The following is a 23,472-nucleotide window of genomic DNA, read 5'->3' on the forward strand; positions in this document are numbered from 1 at the left end:
CTCACTGTCAAGCGGCTGGGATTGTTGCCAAACGGAAAACAAATCAATTGCAGAAACTTAAAAAGGAGGAGTCTGCTGGTGGTACACAAAGAAAGTAAAATAAAATTAAATGGAATGTTCAACGAATGTTTTTATTTATGTAAATTAGTAGTTTAAAGCTTCTTTAACGTCCCACGAATGCTTCGCCATCTTTCCCGCGCCACCGCAGTCCAGCTCCGATTCCCAATGGGCATATTGGACCTTGAGGAAGTGGGAGCCGGATTGGGAACGGGGTTGATCCGCTGATGCTGCAGGATGTCGTCCAGCATCTTGGTAGTGGCTGGCCATGGCTTTTCCAACTGTTCCTTAGCGGACGCCCTATTTTCCTCCTACCTATAGAAGCCAGCGGGTCCTCCAGCTTCGCCTAAGCTGCCAAGTAGCTGGTGGCTATGGTGTACGGAGTCCTAATGGAGAGGTCTTCGGAGATCATATTACTGGTGGTTCTGCCATAAAGATTCTTCTATTAGTACAACGGAACCAAATTATTTTGGTCAGATCTTACTTTCTTTGCGAGGACACGCCCGGCAAGATGTCCATGTAAAGAGCGAAGGCCCACTCGGCATGTTCCTTCCCACTGGGATTCTCTAGTGGATCTCCTCCAGCACTTCAACTGTTCTGCGGATTTGCCCCTGTTGTGGTATTGCTTCCTGTCGGTCAAGTCCCACAATAATGAGCAACAGCTTGGATTAGGCGTCCATTTTCATCTATACTGACCTCCTTTAACCGTTTTTGGGGTTTTTCTTCCATTTAACATTTTTTAATTCCCCACCGCTTCTGCACGAACACCGCCAAAGGTTAAATTTCTTATTCTTTGGGCCGCGGCTTACGACGTTTTTATTTTTTCTGGTTTTTCCTTAGCTCATCTGAGTAGCGCGCTTAAAAACAGACCCGACGAAAAGCCTTAGCCGCGTATTTGCCTCTCGCTCACTCCTATGGTTAGCTCGCGGTTTTCGTCGATGTGAGTACTAGGCTTAAAGGAGGTCAGTGCAGATGAAAACGGACGCCTAATCCAAGCTGTTGTCCATTATTGTGGGACTTGACCGACAGGAAGCAATACCATAACAGGGGCAAAGGAACAGTGGGAGGGACCATGGCGAGTGGACTTCGATCTCCACATGGACATCCTCCCGGGCGTGTCCTCGTAAATAAAGTAAGACCTGGCCAAAAGAATTTGGTTACGTTGTACTAATATAAGTATCTTTTTAGCAGAACCACCGGTAATACGATATACGACGACCTCTTCAATAGGACTCCGGACATCACCACCATCAGCTACTTGTCCAGCTTAAGCGGAGCTTGAGGACTCGCTGACCTATAGGTTTAAATCCATTAACGACCTATTAATCCGACGGTTACCCATTTATAATTTGTTATTTACAAGTAACGAGATACAGTATTTTGCATTTATATCGAACAGAGTAAGTAAAAGCAAAACCGACTACAAAACACGTAAATTTATGAGTCAAGCGCTTAGGTTAGATATTATAAGTCAGCCATGGAAGCAATCCAATACCAGTTGAAACTATTAACATCATGCATTTTAATAACATACAAAAAAATTTTGAAATAAAGAGAATGTTAGTACGTAGTTTGAAGCTACCTACATTATTTTTCTAGATGTGCCGCGAACTTAATAAATGAGTTACACGCAAACTCGTCGACTCCTTTGAGCCTTGTAAAAACTTAATTATTGTGTAAAGATTGATGTCAGCATCATAGCAATCCGAGATATTTCATTTCTATTCTATTCTTTAATCAAGCAACATCAACGAATATCTCAAGACTGATTCTTTGGAAACTTTTTGAGTGATACCAGCGTGTACAGGAAGAAAATATTAGTCTAGAAATGGTGGATTTTTTATATATGGGATCAATATTTCGAGCCGTTGGATGGCTCCTGGGCCTGCACCAACAAATTGCTTATTGGTGTTAAAATATATGTTCTCAAATCAAAAAAAAAGTATAAAAATCGCCTAAGCTCGTAAAAAGTACTGAGTAAAAGCACTGAAATACTGAATCGATTTGCGTGTGCGGTTCCATTTTCCTATAGTCTAGTACTCACATCGACGAAAACCGCTAGCCATAGGAGTGAGCGAGCGGCAAATACGCGGCAAACGCTTTTCGTCGGGCCTGTATTTCAGTGCGGCTCTCAGATGAGCTAAGGAAATACCAGAAAAAAAATAGCTGATCTAGCGAGTAAATTTTGATGAACGCCGTTAGCCGCGACCCAAAGATTAAAATATGTATTCTTCGGCGGTGTTCGTGCAAAAGCGGTGCCAAAGCTAAAAATTAATAATGGCAGGAAAACTCCAAAATCGCCTGCAGGAGGTCAGTGTAGATGAAAAGGGACGCCTAATCCAAGCTGTTACCCATTAATGTGAGACTTCACCGACAGACAGCAATAGCACAATGGGGTAAATCCGCAGAATAGTAGAAGTGCTGGATGAGATCCAATAGAAAATCCCAGAGGGAAGGAACATGACGACTGGGACATCGCCCCATACATCGACATCCTGCCGGACGTATCGTCGCAGAGAAAGAAGGTTCTGGCCAAAAGAATTTGGATACGTTGTACTAATATAAGTATCTTTTTAGCAGAACCACCGGAACGATCTCCGATGAGCTCTCCACTGGGGGACCACAGGACTCTACCTCCACCAGCTATTTGGCAGCTAAAGCGGAGATGGAGGATGCGCTGGCTTCTATAGGGAGGAGGAAAAAAAAGGCGCCCGCTAAGGGACAGCTGGAGAAGCCATTGCCAGGATGCTGGGCGACTTCCTGCAGCATCAGGCGGAACAACCACGTTCCCAGCCCAACTCCGACTTCCTTTAGGTCCAATATGCTATCGGCATTCGGAGCTGGACTGCAGATGGCGAGGCATCCGTGAGACGAGAAGGAACCTTTTAATTATTAACATACATAAATAAAAACATTCGTTGAACATTCCATTTATTATACCCGTTACTCGTAGACTAAAAGGGTATACTAGATTCGTCGGAAAGTATGTAACAGGCAGAAGGAAGCGTTTCCGACCCCATAAAGTATATATATTCTTGATCAGGATCACTAGCCGAGTCGATCAAGCCATGTCCGTCTGTCCGTATGAACGCTGCGATCTCGGAAACTATAAGAGCTACAATATTGATTCAGATTCTTGAAATTCCTGCGCAGCGCAAGTTTGTTTCAGCAGAGTGCCACGTCCACTCTAACGCCCAAAACTCCTACAGTTTTGATGCTGGAATAAAAATTTTAACTGAAATGTATTGTTCTCTTCAATACCTATCGATTGACCCAAAAAAAGTTTGCCACGCCCACAAACTTCAAAAAATCGTAAGTATGAACGTGGATATCTCGGAAACTATCAAAAATAGAGAATCGGGATCTCAGATTTAGATTCCGTAGCTTTGTAATATGCCACGCCCAAAACTGTGGCGCCCACAATTTTTATGCTAGATACAAAATTTTAACTGAAATGTATTGGTCTCGTCAATACCTATCGGTTGATCCAAAAATTTGCCACGCCCACTCTAACGCCCATAACGCTTAAATCTGTCTACCACCGGTAGATGGCGCATTTAAATCTCGCTTTGCTGCTTGCATATCTCCATTTCCCTTTGGTCCCTTAAGCTGAGTAACGGGTATCTGATAGTCAAGGTACTCACTATAGTGTTCTCCCTTGTTTTTATTTTAATTTCTTTGTGCACCAGCAGACTCTTCTTTTTAAAATTGCTCCAATTGATTTGCTTTCCGTTTGTCAACAAACCCAGCTGCTTGATATATATCAATACCTATATATCTACATTCCAATAATCATACCAATTCCAATATTACTTAAAAAGTTGTGAATTACAAAGTTAATAAGTGAAAAAGGAGTTGCATGGGTAATAATACCGCTACCTGGCGCTAGGTGCCGCGCAAAAAAAGAGTCCCTGCAATATTATTTTAAAATTGGTAAAGCCTAGTACTCACATCGACGAAAACCGCGAGCTGACCACAGGAGTGAGCGAGATGCAAACAGGCGGCTAATGCTTTTCGTCGGGTCTGTTTTTCAGCGCGGTACTCAGATGAGCTAAGGAAACACCAGAAAAAATACCAGATTTCGGGAGTGAATTTTCGATGAACGCCGTTAGTCGCGGCCCAAAGAATAAGAAATTTAATCTTCGGCGGTGTTCGTGCAGAAGCGGTGGGCAATTTTAAATGGAAGAAAAACCACAAAAACTGTTAAAGCCTAGTACTCAGATCGGCTAAGAGTTTCACTAGTCGAAAAATCTTATTCTTTGTAGTGTGACCGATGTTTTTAAAGTTCACCCGCAATGCATGTAGCATGGTCTCACTGTCAAGCGGCTGGGATTGTTGCCAAACGGAAAACAAATCAATTGCAGAAACTTAAAAAGGAGGAGTCTGCTGGTGGTACACAAAGAAAGTAAAATAAAATTAAATGGAATGTTCAACGAATGTTTTTATTTATGTAAATTAGTAGTTTAAAGCTTCTTTAACGTCCCACGAATGCTTCGCCATCTTTCCCGCGCCACCGCAGTCCAGCTCCGATTCCCAATGGGCATATTGGACCTTGAGGAAGTGGGAGCCGGATTGGGAACGGGGTTGATCCGCTGATGCTGCAGGATGTCGTCCAGCATCTTGGTAGTGGCTGGCCATGGCTTTTCCAACTGATCCTTAGCGGACGCCCTATTTTCCTCCTACCTATAGAAGCCAGCGGGTCCTCCAGCTTCGCCTAAGCTGCCAAGTAGCTGGTGGCTATGGTGTACGGAGTCCTAATGGAGAGGTCTTCGGAGATAATATTACTGGTGGTTCTGCCATAAAGATTCTTCTATTAGTACAACGGAACCAAATTATTTTGGTCAGATCTTACTTTCTTTGCGAGGACACGCCCGGCAAGATGTCCATGTAAAGAGCGAAGGCCCACTCGGCATGTTCCTTCCCACTGGGATTCTCTAGTGGATCTCCTCCAGCACTTCAACTGTTCTGCGGATTTGCCCCTGTTGTGGTATTGCTTCCTGTCGGTCAAGTCCCACAATAATGAGCAACAGCTTGGGTTAGGCGTCCATTTTCATCTGCACTGACCTCCTTTAACCGTTTTTGGGGTTTTTCTTCCATTTAACATTTTTTAATTCCCCACCGCTTCTGCACGAACACCGCCAAAGGTTAAATTTCTTATTCTTTGGGCCGCGGCTTACGACGTTTTTATTTTTTCTGGTTTTTCCTTAGCTCATCTGAGTAGCGCGCTTAAAAACAGACCCGACGAAAAGCCTTAGCCGCGTATTTGCCTCTCGCTCACTCCTATGGTTAGCTCGCGGTTTTCGTCGATGTGAGTACTAGGCTTAAAGGAGGTCAGTGCAGATGAAAACGGACGCCTAATCCAAGCTGTTGTCCATTATTGTGGGACTTGACCGACAGGAAGCAATACCATAACAGGGGCAAAGGAACAGTGGGAGGGACCATGGCGAGTGGACTTCGATCTCCACATGGACATCCTCCCGGGCGTGTCCTCGTAAATAAAGTAAGACCTGGCCAAAAGAATTTGGTTACGTTGTACTAATATAAGTATCTTTTTAGCAGAACCACCGGTAATACGATATACGACGACCTCTTCAATAGGACTCCGGACATCACCACCATCAGCTACTTGTCCAGCTTAAGCGGAGCTTGAGGACTCGCTGACCTATAGGTTTAAATCCATTAACGACCTATTAATCCGACGGTTACCCATTTATAATTTGTTATTTACAAGTAACGAGATACAGTATTTTGCATTTATATCGAACAGAGTAAGTAAAAGCAAAACCGACTACAAAACACGTAAATTTATGAGTCAAGCGCTTAGGTTAGATATTATAAGTCAGCCATGGAAGCAATCCAATACCAGTTGAAACTATTAACATCATGCATTTTAATAACATACAAAAAAATTTTGAAATAAAGAGAATGTTAGTACGTAGTTTGAAGCTACCTACATTATTTTTCTAGATGTGCCGCGAACTTAATAAATGAGTTACACGCAAACTCGTCGACTCCTTTGAGCCTTGTAAAAACTTAATTATTGTGTAAAGATTGATGTCAGCATCATAGCAATCCGAGATATTTCATTTCTATTCTATTCTTTAATCAAGCAACATCAACGAATATCTCAAGACTGATTCTTTGGAAACTTTTTGAGTGATACCAGCGTGTACAGGAAGAAAATATTAGTCTAGAAATGGTGGATTTTTTATATATGGGATCAATATTTCGAGCCGTTGGATGGCTCCTGGGCCTGCACCAACAAATTGCTTATTGGTGTTAAAATATATGTTCTCAAATCAAAAAAAAAGTATAAAAATCGCCTAAGCTCGTAAAAAGTACTGAGTAAAAGCACTGAAATACTGAATCGATTTGTGTGTGCGGTTCCATTTTCCTATAGTCTAGTACTCACATCGACGAAAACCGCTAGCCATAGGAGTGAGCGAGCGGCAAATACGCGGCAAACGCTTTTCGTCGGGCCTGTATTTCAGTGCGGCTCTCAGATGAGCTAAGGAAATACCAGAAAAAAAATAGCTGATCTAGCGAGTAAATTTTGATGAACGCCGTTAGCCGCGACCCAAAGATTAAAATATGTATTCTTCGGCGGTGTTCGTGCAAAAGCGATGCCAAAGCTAAAAATTAATAATGGCAGGAAAACTCCAAAATCGCCTGCAGGAGGTCAGTGTAGATGAAAAGGGACGCCTAATCCAAGCTGTTACCCATTAATGTGAGACTTCACCGACAGACAGCAATAGCACAATGGGGTAAATTCGCAGAATAGTAGAAGTGCTGGATGAGATCCAATAGAAAATCCCAGAGGGAAGGAACATGACGACTGGGACATCGCCCCATACATCGACATCCTGCCGGACGTATCGTCGCAGAGAAAGAAGGTTCTGGCCAAAAGAATTTGGATACGTTGTACTAATATAAGTATCTTTTTAGCAGAACCACCGGAACGATCTCCGATGAGCTCTCCACTGGGGGACCACAGGACTCTACCTCCACCAGCTATTTGGCAGCTAAAGCGGAGATGGAGGATGCGCTGGCTTCTCTAGGGAGGAGGAAAAAAAAGGCGCCCGCTAAGGGACAGCTGGAGAAGCCATTGCCAGGATGCTGGGCGACTTCCTGCAGCATCAGGCGGAACAACCACGTTCCCAGCCCAACTCCGACTTCCTTTAGGTCCAATATGCTATCGGCATTCGGAGCTGGACTGCAGATGGCGAGGCATCCGTGAGACGAGAAGGAACCTTTTAATTATTAACATACATAAATAAAAACATTCGTTGAACATTCCATTTATTATACCCGTTACTCGTAGACTAAAAGGGTATACTAGATTCGTCGGAAAGTATGTAACAGGCAGAAGGAAGCGTTTCCGACCCCATAAAGTATATATATTCTTGATCAGGATCACTAGCCGAGTCGATCAAGCCATGTCCGTCTGTCCGTATGAACGCTGCGATCTCGGAAACTATAAGAGCTACAATATTGATTCAGATTCTTGAAATTCCTGCGCAGCGCAAGTTTGTTTCAGCAGAGTGCCACGTCCACTCTAACGCCCAAAACTCCTACAGTTTTGATGCTGGAATAAAAATTTTAACTGAAATGTATTGTTCTCTTCAATACCTATCGATTGACCCAAAAAAAGTTTGCCACGCCCACAAACTTCAAAAAATCGTAAGTATGAACGTGGATATCTCGGAAACTATCAAAAATAGAGAATCGGGATCTCAGATTTAGATTCCGTAGCTTTGTAAGCAGCGCAATTTTGTTACGCGAATATGCCACGCCCACAAGCCGCCCAAAGCTGTGGCGCCCACAATTTTTATGCTAGATACAAAATTTTAACTGAAATGTATTGGTCTCGTCAATACCTATCGGTTGATCCAAAAATTTGCCACGTCCACTCTAACTCCCATAACGCTTAAATCTGTCTACCACCGGTAGATGGCGCATTTAAATCTCGCTTTGCTGCTTGCATATCTCCATTTCCCTTTGGTCCCTTAAGCTGAGTAACGGGTATCTGATAGTCGAGGTACTCACTATAGTGTTCTCCCTTGTTTTTATTTTAATTTCTTTGTGCACCAGCAGACTCTTCTTTTTAAAATTGCTCCAATTGATTTGTTTTCCGTTTGTCAACAAGCCCAGCTGCTTGATATATATCAATACCTATATATCTACATTCCAATAATCATACCAATTCCAATATTACTTAAAAAGTTGTGAATGTCAAAGTTAATAAGTGAAAAAGGAGTTGCATGGGTAATAATACCGCTACCTGGCGCTAGGTGCCGCGCAAAAAAAGAGTCCCTGCAATATTATTTTAAAATTGGTAAAGCCTAGTACTCACATCGACGAAAACCGCGAGCTAACCACAGGAGTGAGCGAGATGCAAACAGGCGGCTAATGCTTTTCGTCGGGTCTGTTTTTCAGCGCGGTACTTAGATGAGCTAAGGAAACACTAGAAAAAATACCAGATTTCGGGAGTGAATTTTCGATGAACGCCGTTAGTCGCGGCCCAAAGAATAAGAAATTTAATCTTTGGCGGTGTTCGTGCAGAAGCGGTTGGCCATTTTAAATGGAAGAAAAATTACAAAAACTGTTAAAGCCTAGTACTCAGATCGGCTAAGAGTTTCACTAGTCGAAAAATCTTATTTTTTGTAGTGTGACCGATGTTTTTAAAGTTCACCCGCAATGCATGTAGCATGGTCTCACTGTCAAGCGGCTGGGATTGTTGCCAAACGGAAAACAAATCAATTGCAGAAACTTAAAAAGGAGGAGTCTGCTGGTGGTACACAAAGAAAGTAAAATAAAATTAAATGGAATGTTCAACGAATGTTTTTATTTATGTAAATTAGTAGTTTAAAGCTTCTTTAACGTCCCACGAATGCTTCGCCATCTTTCCCGCGCCACCGCAGTCCAGCTCCGATTCCTAATGGGCATATTGGACCTTGAGGAAGTGGGAGCCGGATTGGGAACGGGGTTGATCCGCTGATGCTGCAGGATGTCGTCCAGCATCTTGGTAGTGGCTGGCCATGGCTTTTCCAACTGTTCCTTAGCGGACGCCCTATTTTCCTCCTACCTATAGAAGCCAGCAGGTCCTCCAGCTTCGCCTAAGCTGCCAAGTAGCTGGTGGCTATGGTGTACGGAGTCCTAATGGAGAGGTCTTCGGAGATCATATTACTGGTGGTTCTGCCATAAAGATTCTTCTATTAGTACAACGGGACCAAATTATTTTGGTCAGATCTTACTTTCTTTGCGAGGACACGCCCGGCAAGATGTCCATGTAAAGAGCGAAGGCCCACTCGGCATGTTCCTTCCCACTGGGATTCTCTAGTGGATCTCCTCCAGCACTTCAACTGTTCTGCGGATTTGCCCCTGTTGTGGTATTGCATCCTGTCGGTCAAGTCCCACAATAATGAGCAACAGCTTGGATTAGGCGTCCATTTTCATCTGCACTGACCTCCTTTAATCGTTTTTGGGGTTTTTCTTCCATTTAACATTTTTTAATTCTGGTATTTCCTTAGCTCACCTGAGTACCGCGCTTAAAAACAGACCCGACGAAAAGCCTTAGCCGCGTATTTGCCTCTCGCTCACTCCTATGGTTAGCTCGCGGTTTTCGTCGATGTGAGTACTAGGCTTAAAGGAGGTCAGTGCAGATGAAAACGGACGCCTAATCCAAGCTGTTGTCCATTATTGTGGGACTTGACCGACAGGAAGCAATACCATAACAGGGGCAAAGGAACAGTGGGAGGGACCATGGCGAGTGGACTTCGATCTCCACATGGACATCCTCCCGGGCGTGTCCTCATAAATAAAGTAAGACCTGGCCAAAAGAATTTGGTTACGTTGTACTAATATAAGTATCTTTTTAGCAGAACCACCGGTAATACGATATACGACGACCTCTTCAATAGGACTCCGGACATCACCACCATCAGCTACTTGTCCAGCTTAAGCGGAGTTTGAGGATTCGCCGACCTATAGGTTTAAATCCATTAACGACCTATTAATCCGACGGTACCCATTTATAATTTGTTATTTACAAGTAACGAGATACAGTATTTTGCATTTATATCGAACAGAGTAAGTAAAAGCAAAACCGCCTACAAAACACGTAAATTTATGAGTCAAGCGCTTAGGTTAGATTTTATAAGTTAGCCATGGAAGCAATCCAATACCAGTTGAAACTATTAACATCATGCATTTTAATAACATACAAAAAAATTTTGAAATAAAGAGAATGTTAGTACGTAGTTTGAAGCTACCTACATTATTTTTCTAGATGTGCCGCGAACTTAATAAATGAGTTACACGCAAACTCGTCGACTCCTTTGAGCCTTGTAAAAACTTAATTATTGTGTAAAGATTGATGTCAGCATCATAGCAATCCGAGATATTTCATTTCTATTCTATTCTTTAATCAAGCAACATCAACGAATATCTCAAGACTGATTCTTTGGAAACTTTTTGAGTGATACCAGCGTGTACAGGAAGAAAATATTAGTCTAGAAATGGTGGATTTTTTATATATGGGATCATTTTCGAGCCGTTGGATGGCTCCTGGGCCTGCACCAACAAATTGCTTATTGGTGTTAAAATATATGTTCTCAAATCAAAAAAAAAGTATAAAAATCGCCTAAGCTCGTAAAAAGTACTGAGTAAAAGCACTGAAATACTGAATCGATTTGCGTGTGCGGTTCCATTTTCCTATAGTCTAGTACTCACATTGACGAAAACCGCTAGCCATAGGAGTGAGCGAGCGGCAAATACGCGGCAAACGCTTTTCGTCGGGCCTGTTTTTCAGCGCGGCTCTCAGATGAGCTAAGGAAATACCAGAAAAAAAATAGCTGATCTAGCGAGTAAATTTTGATGAACGCCGTTAGCCGCGACCCAAAGATTAAAATATGTATTCTTCGGCGGTGTTCGTGCAAAAGCGGTGCCAAAGCTAAAAATTAATAATGGCAGGAAAACTCCAAAATCGCCTGCAGGAGGTCAGTGTAGATGAAAAGGGACGCCTAATCCAAGCTGTTACCCATTAATGTGAGACTTCATCGACAGACAGCAATAGCACAATGGGGTAAATCCGCAGAATAGTAGAAGTGCTGGATGAGATCCAATAGAAAATCCCAGAGGGAAGGAACATGACGACTGGGACATCGCCCCATACATCGACATCCTGCCGGACGTATCCTCGCAGAGAAAGAAGGTTCTGGCCAAAAGAATTTGGATACGTTGTACTAATATAAGTATCTTTTTAGCAGAACCACCGGAACGATCTCCGATGAGCTCTCCACTGGGGGACCACAGGACTCTACCTCCACCAGCTATTTGGCAGCTAACGCGGAGATGGAGGATGCGCTGGCTTCTATAGGGAGGAGGAAAAAAAAGGCGCCCGCTAAGGGACAGCTGGAGAAGCCATTGCCAGGATGCTGGGCGACTTCCTGCAGCATCAGGCGGAACAACCACGTTCCCAGCCCAACTCCGACTTCCTTTAGGTCCAATATGCTATCGGCATTCGGAGCTGGACTGCAGATGGCGCGGAAAAGATGGCGAGGCATCCGTTAGACGAGAAGGAAACTTTTAATTATTAACATACATAAATAAAAACATTCGTTGAACATTCCATTTAGTATACCCGTTACTCGTAGAGTAAAAGGGTATACTAGATTCGTCGGAAAGTATATAACAGGCAGAAGGAAGCGTTTCCGACCCCATAAAGTATATATATTCTTGATCAGGATCACTAGCCGAGTCGATCAAGCCATGTCCGTCTGTCCGTATGAACGCTGAGATCTCGGAAACTATAAGAGCTACAATATTGATTCAGATTCTTGAAATTCCTGCGCAGCGCAAGTTTGTTTCAGCAGAGTGCCACGTCCACTCTAACGCCCAAAACTGGCTCCTACAGTTTTGATGCTGGAATAAAAATTTTAACTGAAATGTATTGTTCTCTTCAATACCTATCGATTGACCAAAAAAAGTTTGCCACGCCCACAAACTTCAAAAAATCGTAAGTATGAACGTGGATATCTCGGAAACTATCAAAAATAGAGAATCGGGATCTCAGATTTAGATTCCGTAGCTTTGTACGCAGCGCAATTTTGTTACGCGAATATGCCACGCCCACAAGCCGCCCAAAGCTGTGGCGCCCACAATTTTTATGCTAGATACAAAATTTTAACTGAAATGTATTGGTCTCGTCAATACCTATCGGTTGATCCAAAAATTTGCCACGCCCACTCTAACGCCCATAACGCTTAAATCTGTCTACCACCGGTAGATGGCGCATTTAAATCTCGCTTTGCTGCTTGCATATCTCCATTTCCCTTTGGTCCCTTAAGCTGAGTAACGGGTATCTGATAGTCGAGGTACTCACTATAGTGCTCTCCCTTGTTTTTATTTTAATTTCTTTGTGCACCAGCAGACTCTTCTTTTTAAAATTGCTCCAATTGATTTGTTTTCCGTTTGTCAACAAACCCAGCTGCTTGATATATATCAATACCTATATATCTACATTCCAATAATCATACCAATTCCAATATTACTTAAAAAGTTGTAAATTCAAAGTTAATAAGTGAAAAAGGGGCTGCATGGGTAATAATACCGCTACCTGGCGCTAGGTGCCGCGAAAAAAAAGAGGCCCTGCAATATTATTTTAAAATTGGTAAAGCCTAGTACTCACATCGACGAAAACCGCGAGCTAACCACAGGAGTGATCGAGATGCAAACAGGCGGCTAATGCTTTTCGTCGGGTCTGTTTTTCAGCGCGGTACTTAGATGAGCTAAGGAAACACCAGAAAAAATACCAGATTTCGGGAGTGAATTTTCGATGAACGCCGTTAGTCGCGGCCCAAAGAATAAGAAATTTAATCTTTAAATTGAAGAAAAACCACAAAAACTGTTAAAGCCTAGTACTCAGATCGGCTAAGAGTTTCACTAGTCGAAAAATCTTATTCTTTGTAGTGTGACCGATGTTTTTAAAGTTCACCCGCAATGCATGTAGCATGGTCTCACTGTCAAGCGGCTGGGATTGTTGCCAAACGGAAAACAAATCAATTGCAGAAACTTAAAAAGGAGGAGTCTGCTGGTGGTACACAAAGAAAGTAAAATAAAATTAAATGGAATGTTCAACGAATGTTTTTATTTATGTAAATTAGTAGTTTAAAGCTTCTTTAACGTCCCACGAATGCTTCGCCATCTTTCCCGCGCCACCGCAGTCCAGCTCCGATTCCCAATGGGCATATTGGACCTTGAGGAAGTGGGAGCCGGATTGGGAACGGGGTTGATCCGCTGATGCTGCAGGATGTCGTCCAGCATCTTGGTAGTGGCTGGCCATAGCTTTTCCAACTGTTCCTTAGCGGACGCCCTATTTTCCTCCTACCTATAGAAGCCAGCGGGTCCTCCAGCTTCGCCTAAGCTGCCAAGTAGCTGGTGGCTATGGTGTACGGAGTCCTAATGGAGAGGTCTTCGGAGATCATATTACTGGTGGTTCTGCCATAAAGATTCTCCTATTAGTACAACGGAACCAAATTATTTTGGTCAGATCTTACTTTCTTTGCGAGGACACGCCCGGCAAGATGTCCATGTAAAGAGCGAAGGCCCACTCGGCATGTTCCTTCCCACTGGGATTCTCTAGTGGATCTCCTCCAGCACTTCAACTGTTCTGCGGATTTGCCCCTGTTGTGGTATTGCTTCCTGTCGGTCAAGTCCCACAATAATGAGCAACAGCTTGGATTAGGCGTCCATTTTCATCTGCAATGACCTCCTTTAACCGTTTTTGGGGTTTTTCTTCCATTTAACATTTTTTAATTCCCCACCGCTTCTGCACGAACACCGCCAAAGGTTAAATTTCTTATTCTTTGGGCCGCGGCTTACGACGTTTTTATTTTTTCTGGTTTTTCCTTAGCTCATCTGAGTACCGCGCTTAAAAACAGACCCGACGAAAAGCCTTAGGCGCGTATTTGCCTCTCGCTCACTCCTATGGTTAGCTCGCGGTTTTCGTCGATGTGAGTACTAGGCTTAAAGGAGGTCAGTGCAGATGAAAACGGACGCCTAATCCAAGCTGTTGTCCATTATTGTGGGACTTGACCGACAGGAAGCAATACCATAACAGGGGCAAAGGAACAGTGGGAGGGACCATGGCGAGTGGACTTCGATCTCCACATGGACATCCTCCCGGGCGTGTCCTCGTAAATAAAGTAAGACCTGGCCAAAAGAATTTGGTTACGTTGTACTAATATAAGTATCTTTTTAGCAGAACCACCGGTAATACGATATACGACGACCTCTTCAATAGGACTCCGGACATCACCACCATCAGCTACTTGTCCAGCTTAAGCGGAGTTTGAGGATTCGCTGACCTATAGGTTTAAATCCATTAACGACCTATTAATCCGACGGTTACCCATTTATAATTTGTTATTTACAAGTAACGAGATACAGTATTTTGCATTTATATCGAACAGAGTAAGTAAAAGCAAAACCGACTACAAAACACGTAAATTTATGAGTCAAGCGCTTAGGTTAGATATTATAAGTCAGCCATGGAAGCAATCCAATACCAGTTGAAACTATTAACATCATGCATTTTAATAACATACAAAAAAATTTTGAAATAAAGAGAATGTTAGTACGTAGTTTGAAGCTACCTACATTATTTTTCTAGATGTGCCGCGAACCGAATAAATGAGTTACACGCAAACTCGTCGACTCCTTTGAGCCTTGTAAAAACTTAATTATTGTGTAAAGATTGATGTCAGCATCATAGCAATCCGAGATATTTCATTTCTATTCTATTCTTTAATCAAGCAACATCAACGAATATCTCAAGACTGATTCTTTGGAAACTTTTTGAGTTATACCAGCGTGTACAGGAAGAAAATATTAGTTTAGAAATGGTGGATTTTTTATATATGGGATCAATTTTTCGAACCGTTGGATGGCTCCTGGGCCTTCACCAACAAATTGCTTATTGGTGTTAAAATATATGTTCTCAAATCAAAAAAAAAAAGTATAAAAATCGCCTAAGCTCGTAAAAAGTAGTGAGTAAAAGCACTGAAATACTGAATCGATTTGCGTGTGCGGTTCCATTTTTCTATAGTCTAGTACTCACATCGACGAAAACCGCTAACCATAGGAGTGAGCGAGCGGCAAATACGCGGCAAATGCTTTTCGTCGGGTCCGTTTTTCAGCGCGGCTCTCAGATGAGCTAAGGAAATACCAGAAAAAAATAGCTGATCTAGCTAGTAAATTTTGATGAACGCCGTTAGCCGCGACCCAAAGATTAAAAAATGTATTCTTCGGCAGTGTTCGTGCAAATGCGGTGCCAAAGCAAAAAATTAATGGCAGGAAAACTCCAAAATCGCCTGCAGGAGGTCAGTGTAGATGAAAAGGGACGCCTAATCCAAGCTGTTACCCATTAATGTGAGACTTCACCGACAGACAGCAATAGCACAATGGGGTAAATCCGCAGAATAGTAGAAGTGCTGGATGAGATCCAATAGAAAATCCCAGAGGGAAGGAACATGACGACTGGGACATCGCCCCATATATCGACATCCTGCCGGACGTATCCTCGCAGAGAAAGAAGGTTCTGGCCAAAGAATTTGGATACGTTGTACTAATATAAGTATCTTTTTACCAGAACCACCGGAACGATCTCCGATGAGCTCTCCACTGGGGGACCACAGGACTCTACCTCCACCAGCTATTTGGCATGCTGGGCGACTTCCTGCAGCATCAGGCGGAACAACCACGTTCCCAGCCCAACATTCGGAGCTGGACTGCAGATGGCGCGGAAAAGATGGCGAGGCATCCGTGAGACGAGAAGGAACCTTTTAATTATTAACATACATAAATAAAAACATTCGTTGAACATTCCATTTATTATACCCGTTACTCGTAGAGTAAAAGGGTATACTAGATTCGTCGGAAAGTATATAACAGGCAGAAGGAAGCGTTTCCGACCCCATAAAGTACATATATTCTTGATCAGGATCACTAGCCGAGTCGATCAAGCCATGTCCGTCTGTCCGTATGAACGCTGAGATCTCGGAAACTATAAGAGCTACAATATTGATTCAGATTCTTGAAATTCCTGCGCAGCGCAAGTTTGTTTCAGCAGAGTGCCACGTCCACTCTAACGCCCAAAACTGGCTCCTACAGTTTTGATGCTAGAATAAAAATTTTAACTGAAATGTATTGTTCTCATCAATACCTATCGATTGACCTAAAAAAAGTTTGCCTCGCCCACAAACTTCAAAAAATCGTAAGTATGAACGTGGATATCTCGGAAACTATCAAAGATAGAGAATCGGGATCTCAGATTTAGATTCCGTAGCTTTGTACGCAGCGCAATTTTGTTACGCGAATATGCCACGCCCACTATAACGCCCACAAACCGCCCAAAGCTGTGGCGCCCACAATTTTCATGCTGATACCAGCGTGTACAGGAAGAAAATATTAGTCTAGAAATGGTGGATTTTTTATATATGGGATCAATTTTTCGAGCCGTTGGATGGCTCCTGGGCCTGCACCAACAAATTGCTTATTGGTGTTAAAATATATGTTCTCAAATCAAAAAAAAAGTATAAAAATCGCCTAAGCTCGTAAAAAGTAGTGAGTAAAAGCACTGAAATACTGAATCGATTTGCGTGTGCGGTTCCATTTTTCTATAGTCTAGTACTCACATCGACGAAAACCGCTAACCATAGGAGTGAGCGAGAGGCAAATACGCGGCAAACGCTTTTCGTCGGGTCTGTTTTTCAGCGCGGCTCTCAGATGAGCTAAGGAAATACCAGAAAAAATATAGCTGATCTAGCTAGTAAATTTTGATGAACGCCGTTAGCCGCGACCCAAAGATTAAAAAATGTATTCTTCGGCAGTGTTCGTGCAAATGCGGTGCCAAAGCAAAAAATTAATGGCAGGAAAACTCCAAAATCGCCTGCAGGAGGTCAGTGTAGGTGAAAAGGGACGCCTAATCCAAGCTGTTACCCATTAATGTGAGACTTCACCGACAGACAGCAATAGCACAATGGGGTAAATCCGCAGAATAGTAGAAGTGCTGGATGAGATCCAATAGAAAATCCCAGAGGGAAGGAACATGACGACTGGGACATCGCCCCAAACATCGACATCCTGCCGAAAGAATAAGAAATTTAATCTTTGGCGGTGTTCGTGCAGAAGCGGTGGGCAATTTTAAATGGAAGATAAACCAAAAAAACTGTTAAAGCCTAGTACTCAGATCGGCTAAGAGTTTCACTAGTCGAAAAATCTTATTCTTTGTAGTGTGACCGATGTTTTTAAAGTTCACCCGCAATGCATGTAGCATGGTCTCACTGTCAAGCGGCTGGGATTGTTGCCAAACGGAAAACAAATCAATTGCAGAAATTTAAAAAGGAGGAGTCTGCTGGTGGTACACAAAGAAAGTAAAATAAAATTAAATGGAATGTTCAACGAATGTTTTTATTTATGTAAATTAGTAGTTTAAGGCTTCTTTAACGTCCCACGAATACTTCGCCATCTTTCCCGCGCCACCGCAGTCCTGCTCCGATTCCCAATGGGCATATTGGACCTTGAGGAAGTGGGAGCCGGATTGGGAACGGGGTTGATCCGCTGATGCTGCAGGATGTCTTCCAACATCCTGGTAGTGGCTGGCCATGGCTTTTCCAACTGTTTCTTAGCGGACGCCCTATTTTCCTCCTACCTATAGAAGCCAGCGGGTCCTCCAGCTTCGCCTAAGCTGCCAAGTAGCTGGTGGCTATGGTGTACGGAGTCCTAATGGAGAGGTCTTCGGAGATCATATTACTGGTGGTTCTGCCATAAAGATTCTTCTATTAGTACAACGGAACCAAATTATTTTGGTCAGATCTTACTTTCTTTGCGAGGACACGCCCGGCAAGATGTCCATGTAAAGAGCGAAGGCCCACTCGGCATGTTCCTTCCCACTGGGATTCTCTAGTGGATCTCCTCCAGCACTTCAACTGTTCTGCGGATTTGCCCCTGTTGTGGTATTGCTTCCTGTCGGTCAAGTCCCACAATAATGAGCAACAGCTTGGATTAGGCGTCCATTTTCATCTGCACTGACCTCCTTTAACCGTTTTTGGGGTTTTTCTTCCATTTAACATTTTTTATTTCCCCACCGCTTCTGCACGAACACCGCCAAAGGTTAAATTTCTTATTCTTTGGGCCGCGGCTTACGACGTTCATCGAAAATTCACTCGCGAAATCTGGTATTTTTTCTGGTTTTTCCTTAGCTCATCTGAGTACCGCGCTTAAAAACAGACCCGACGAAAAGCCTTAGCCGCGTATTTGCCTCTTGCTCACTCCTATGGTTAGCTCGCGGTTTTCGTCGATGTGAGTACTAGGCTTAAAGGAGGTCAGTGCAGATGAAAACGGACGCCTAATCCAAGCTGTTGTCCATTATTGTGGGACTTGACCGACAGGAAGCAATACCATAACAGGGGCAAAGGAACAGAGGGAGGGACCATGGCGAGTGGACTTCGATCTCCACATGGACATCCTCCCGGGCGTGTCCTCGTAAATAAAGTAAGACCTGGCCAAAAGAATTTGGTTACGTTGTACTAATATAAGTATCTTTTTAGCAGAACCACTGGTAATACGATATCCGACGACCTCTTCAATAGGACTCCGGACATCACCACCATCAGCTACTTGTCCAGCTTAAGCGGAGCTTGAGGACTCGCTGACCTATAGGCTTAAATCCATTAACGACCCATTAATCCGACGGTTACCCATTTATAATTTGTTATTTACAAGTAACGAGATACAGTATTTTGCATTTATATCGAACAGAGTAAGTAAAAGCAAAACCGACTACAAAACACGTAAATTTATGAGTCAAGCGCTTAGGTTAGATATTATAAGTCAGCCATGGAAGCAATCCAATACCAGTTGAAACTATTAACATCATGCATTTTAATAACATAAAAAAAAATTTTGAAATAAAGAGAATGTTAGTACGTAGTTTGAAGCTACCTACATTATTTTTCTAGATGTGCCGCGAACTTAATAAATGAGTTACACGCAAGCTCGTCGACTCCTTTGAGCCTTGTAAAAACTTAATTATTGTGTAAAGATTGATGTCAGCATCATAGCAATCCGAGATATTTCATTTCTATTCTATTCTTTAATCAAGCAACATCAACGAATATCTCAAGACTGATTCTTTGGAAACTTTTTGAGTGATACCAGCGTGTACAGGAAGAAAATATTAGTCTAGAAATGGTGGAATTTTTATATATGGGATCAATTTTTCGAGCCGTTGGATGGCTCCTGGGCCTGCACCAACAAATTGCTTATTGGTGTTAAAATATATGTTCTCAAATCAAAAAAAAAGTATAAAAATCGCCTAAGCTCGTAAAAAGTACTGAGTAAAAGCACTGAAATACTGAATCGATTTGCGTGTGCGGTTCCATTTTCCTATAGTCTAGTACTCACATCGACGAAAACCGCTAGCCATAGGAGTGAGCGAGCGGCAAATACGCGGCAAACGCTTTTCGTCGGGCCTGTTTTTCAGCGCGGCTCTCAGATGAGCTAAGGAAATACCAGAAAAAAAATAGCTGATCTAGCGAGTAAATTTTGATGAACGCCGTTAGCCGCGACCCAAGGATTAAAATATGTATTCTTCGGCGGTGTTCGTGCAAAAGCGGTGCCAAAGCTAAAAATTAATAATGGCAGGAAAACTCCAAAATCGCCTGCAGGAGGTCAGTGTAGATGAAAAGGGACGCCTAATCCAAGCTGTTACCCATTAATGTGAGACTTCACCGACAGACAGCAATAGCACAATGGGGTACATCCGCAGAATAGTAGAAGTGCTGGATGAGATCCAATAGAAAATCCCAGAGGGAAGGAACAAGACGACTGGGACATCGCCCCATACATCGACATCCTGCCGGACGTATCCTCGCAGAGAAAGATGGTTCTGGCCAAAAGAATTTGGATACGTTGTACTAATATAAGTATCTTTTTAGCAGAACCACCGGAACGATCTCCGATGAGCTCTCCACTTTGGGACCACAGGACTCTACCTCCACCAGCTATTTGGCAGCTAAAGCGGAGATGGAGGATGCGCTGGCTTCTATAGGGAGGAGGAAAAAAAAGGCGCCCGCTAAGGGACAGCTGGAGAAGCCATTGCCAGGATGCTGGGCGACTTCCTGCAGCATCAGGCGGAACAACCACGTTCCCAGCCCAACTCCGACTTCCTTTAGGTCCAATATGCTATCGGCATTCGGAGCTGGACTGCAGATGGCGCGGAAAAGATGGCGAGGCATCCGTGAGACGAGAAGGAACCTTTTAATTATTAACATACATAAATAAAACAAGGAAGAACGCTATAGTCGAGTACCTCGACTATGAGATACCCGTTACTCAGCTAAAGGGACCAAAGGAAAATGGAGATATGCAAGCAGCAAAGCGAGATTGAAATGCGCCACCTACCGGCGGTAGACAGATTTAAGCGTTGTGGGCGTTAGAGTGGGCGTGGCAAAGTTTTTTTTGAATCAATCGATAGGTATTGACAAGACCAATACATTTCAGTTAAAATTTTTTATCTAGCATGGAAATTGTGGGCGCCACAGGCTTGGGCGGTTTGTGGGCGTTAGAGTGGGCGTGGCATATTCGCGTGACAAATTTGCGCTGCGCTCAAGCCTACGGAATCTAAATCTGAAATCCCATTTACTTTTCTTTGATATTTTCCGAGATATCCGCGTTCATATTTACGATTTTTTGAAGTTTGTGGGCGGTTTGTGGGCGTAAAAGTGGGCGTGGCAAACTTTTTTTGGGTCAATCGATAGGTATTGATGAGAATAATACATTTCAGTTAAAATTTTTATTCTAGCATGAAAACTGCAGGAGCCACAGTTTTGGGCGGTTTGTGGGCGTTAGAGTGGGCGTGGCACTTTGCTGAAACAAACTTGCGCTGCGTAAGAAGCTCAGGAATCTGCACGCCTAATCTCAATAGCCTAGCTCTTATAGTTTCCAAGATCTCAGCGTTCATCCGGACGGACAGACAGACGGACAGACGGACAGACGGACAGACGGACAGACGGACAGACGGACATGGCTAGATCGACTCGGCTAGTGATCCTGATCAAGAATATATATACTTTATGGGGTCGGAAACGCTTCCTTCTGCCTGTTACATACTTTCCGACGAATCTAGTATACCCTTTTACTCTACGAGTAACGGGTATAAACATTCGTTGAACATTCCATTTATTATACCCGTTACTCGTAGAGTAAAAGGGTATACTAGATTCGTCGGAAAGTATATAACAGGCAGAAGGAAGCGTTTCCGACCCCATAAAGTATATATATTCTTGATCAGGATCACTAGCCGAGTCGATCAAGCCATGTCCGTCTGTCCGTATGAACGCTGAGATCTCGGAAACTATAAGAGCTACAATATTGATTCAGATTCTTGAAATTCCTGCGCAGCGCAAGTTTGTTTCAGCAGAGTGCCACGTCCACTCTAACGCCTAAAACTGGCTCCTACAGTTTTGATGCTGGAATAAAAATTTTAACTGAAATGTATTGTTCTCATCAATACCTATCGATTGACCCAAAAAAAGTTTGCCACGCCCACAAACTTCAAAAAATCGTAAGTATGAACGTGGATATCTCGGAAACTATCAAAGATAGAGAATCGGGATCTCAGATTTAGATTTCGTAGCTTTGTACGCAGCGCAATTTTGTTACGCGAATATGCCACGCCCACAAGCCGCCCAAAGCTGTGGCGCCCACAATTTTTATGCTAGATACAAAATTTTAACTGAAATGTATTGGTCTCGTCAATACCTATCGGTTGATCCAAAAATTTGCCACGCCCACTCTAACGCCCATAACGCTTAAATCTGTCTACCACCGGTAGATGGCGCATTTAAATCTCGCTTTGCTGCTTGCATATCTCCATTTCCCTTTGGTCCCTTAAGCTGAGTAACGGGTATCTGATAGTCGAGGTACTCACTATAGTGTTCTCCCTTGTTTTTATTTTAATTTCTTTGTGCACCAGCAGACTCTTCTTTTTAAAATTGCTCCAATTGATTTGTTTTCCGTTTGTCAACAAACCCAGCTGCTTGATATATATCAATACCTATATATCTACATTCCAATAATCATACCAATCCCAATATTATTTAAAAAGTTGTGAATTACAAAGTTAATAAGTCAAAAAGGGGTAGGTACCTCGCAAAAAAATGCCCTGCAATATTATTTTACAACTGGTAAACGGAAAAAAAACTGTTTCATATTATACCTTTTACTCGTAGAGTAAAAGAATGTAATATATTAGATTCGTCGGAAAGTATGTGATGTAAAAGGATGTAATATATTAGATTCGTCGGAAAGTATGTGGCAGGTAGATGAGGCGTTTCTGACCCTATAAAGTATATATATTCTTGATTAGGATCACTTGCCGCTGTCTGTGCGTTCGTACAAACGCAGAGTCTCGGAAACTATAAGAGATGGAAAGAGAAAGGGAGAGGTCCACTCTAACGCCAATAATGCTAAATCCTGTCAAGCGCACACATTTTTTATCATTTTGAAGTGTATTTTTTGTTGAATTTCGAAGCACTCGACTATAGCGTTATCTCTGTTGAATTGGGACTATATGTAAATTAGCCTGACAGGGGAGCTGTCAGGTCCGAGGGGTCAGGGCTCCGAGGGATGTTTGGCGAATCCCAATTTCTGAGCTGCGCCTCCTGATGTGGCTAATAAATGCGAAAGTTCGCTAACTTCGGAAAGCTCCGACGCAAAGCTCCCTCTCTTTCTCCACTCGAAGTCCTCGGACTTCAGAGTGCGGCAATTCTACGGGCGGAGCTCCGGAGGACTTTTCCCTGACACAGTCTTCCGCTGTGGTCTTGTGGAGTAATGTGGGCGTTTAAGAAACAATCCTGGCACGTCGCGCCTTGAGTTTTATTTTACCTTTTCCGCCCACACCCCCCACCCCCACCAGCACGACACTAATTCAAACAACACCAAAAGCACGCACACACACACGTGCGCACTTACGACAATATCAACAAAACCGATTTTTTCTAAAGAATTTTCATAAAAGTACGTATGGTTTAGCAAACGAAATTCATAATTTATAATTTGAAACGTCGGCAAACGAAAAAGCTAAATTTATAGCTCTAAATGTACGTTGAAGTGCTTTCGATAAAACATGCAACAGAAACCGCAACGACGCTGCAATAGCAATAAGTAGCAGAAAATGCAACAATATATTTCGTTAAGCAAAACACGGTGGGTTTTTACGTACGTGGTGGGGGATTACTAGTTCGTACATGTATGTATATGTATATATATGGATAAGTGATTTTATCTATGTGACTATGTTTGACTTTGTCAAGCATCGCGTCTCATGGTTAAGTGATTATGGTGTCGTATCAT

At 42.9% G+C, this 23,472-nt stretch overlaps 2 protein-coding genes and 1 long non-coding RNA gene across 4 annotated transcripts; all 3 read left to right on the forward strand.

Moving 5' to 3' along the window:
- The first annotated feature begins 1,010 nt into the window (after positions 1-1,010).
- Positions 1,011-2,933, forward strand: LOC119562400. Of its 2 annotated transcripts, none has more exons than XM_037875596.1 (3): positions 1,011-1,189; positions 1,246-2,582; positions 2,638-2,933. In XM_037875596.1, the coding sequence occupies exons 2-3, from the start codon at positions 2,518-2,520 to the stop codon at positions 2,924-2,926; spliced, it is 354 nt and encodes a 117-aa protein (XP_037731524.1). In that variant the 5' UTR covers positions 1,011-1,189; positions 1,246-2,517; the 3' UTR covers positions 2,927-2,933. The 2 variants fall into 2 exon arrangements, with proteins under 2 accessions (XP_037731524.1, XP_037731525.1); XM_037875597.1 differs by having other exon boundaries at positions 1,249-2,582.
- A 2,445-nt stretch (positions 2,934-5,378) lies between these two features.
- On the forward strand, positions 5,379-6,094 carry LOC119562404. Its single transcript, XR_005221827.1, has 2 exons — positions 5,379-5,557; positions 5,614-6,094. It is a non-coding gene; the product is annotated as an uncharacterized LOC119562404 (long non-coding RNA).
- Positions 6,095-6,785: 691 nt separating this feature from the next.
- LOC119562409 lies at positions 6,786-7,301 on the forward strand. The gene is made up of 2 exons (XM_037875603.1): positions 6,786-6,950; positions 7,006-7,301. Exons 1-2 carry the CDS (start codon positions 6,886-6,888, stop codon positions 7,292-7,294), a joined length of 354 nt encoding a protein of 117 aa, XP_037731531.1. The 5' UTR covers positions 6,786-6,885; the 3' UTR covers positions 7,295-7,301.
- Positions 7,302-23,472: the final 16,171 nt, after the last annotated feature.

The sequence above is a fragment of the Drosophila subpulchrella genome, unplaced genomic scaffold (genome assembly GCF_014743375.2).
Source record: "Drosophila subpulchrella strain 33 F10 #4 breed RU33 unplaced genomic scaffold, RU_Dsub_v1.1 Primary Assembly Seq44, whole genome shotgun sequence".
Lineage (NCBI taxonomy): Eukaryota > Metazoa > Arthropoda > Insecta > Diptera > Drosophilidae > Drosophila > Drosophila subpulchrella.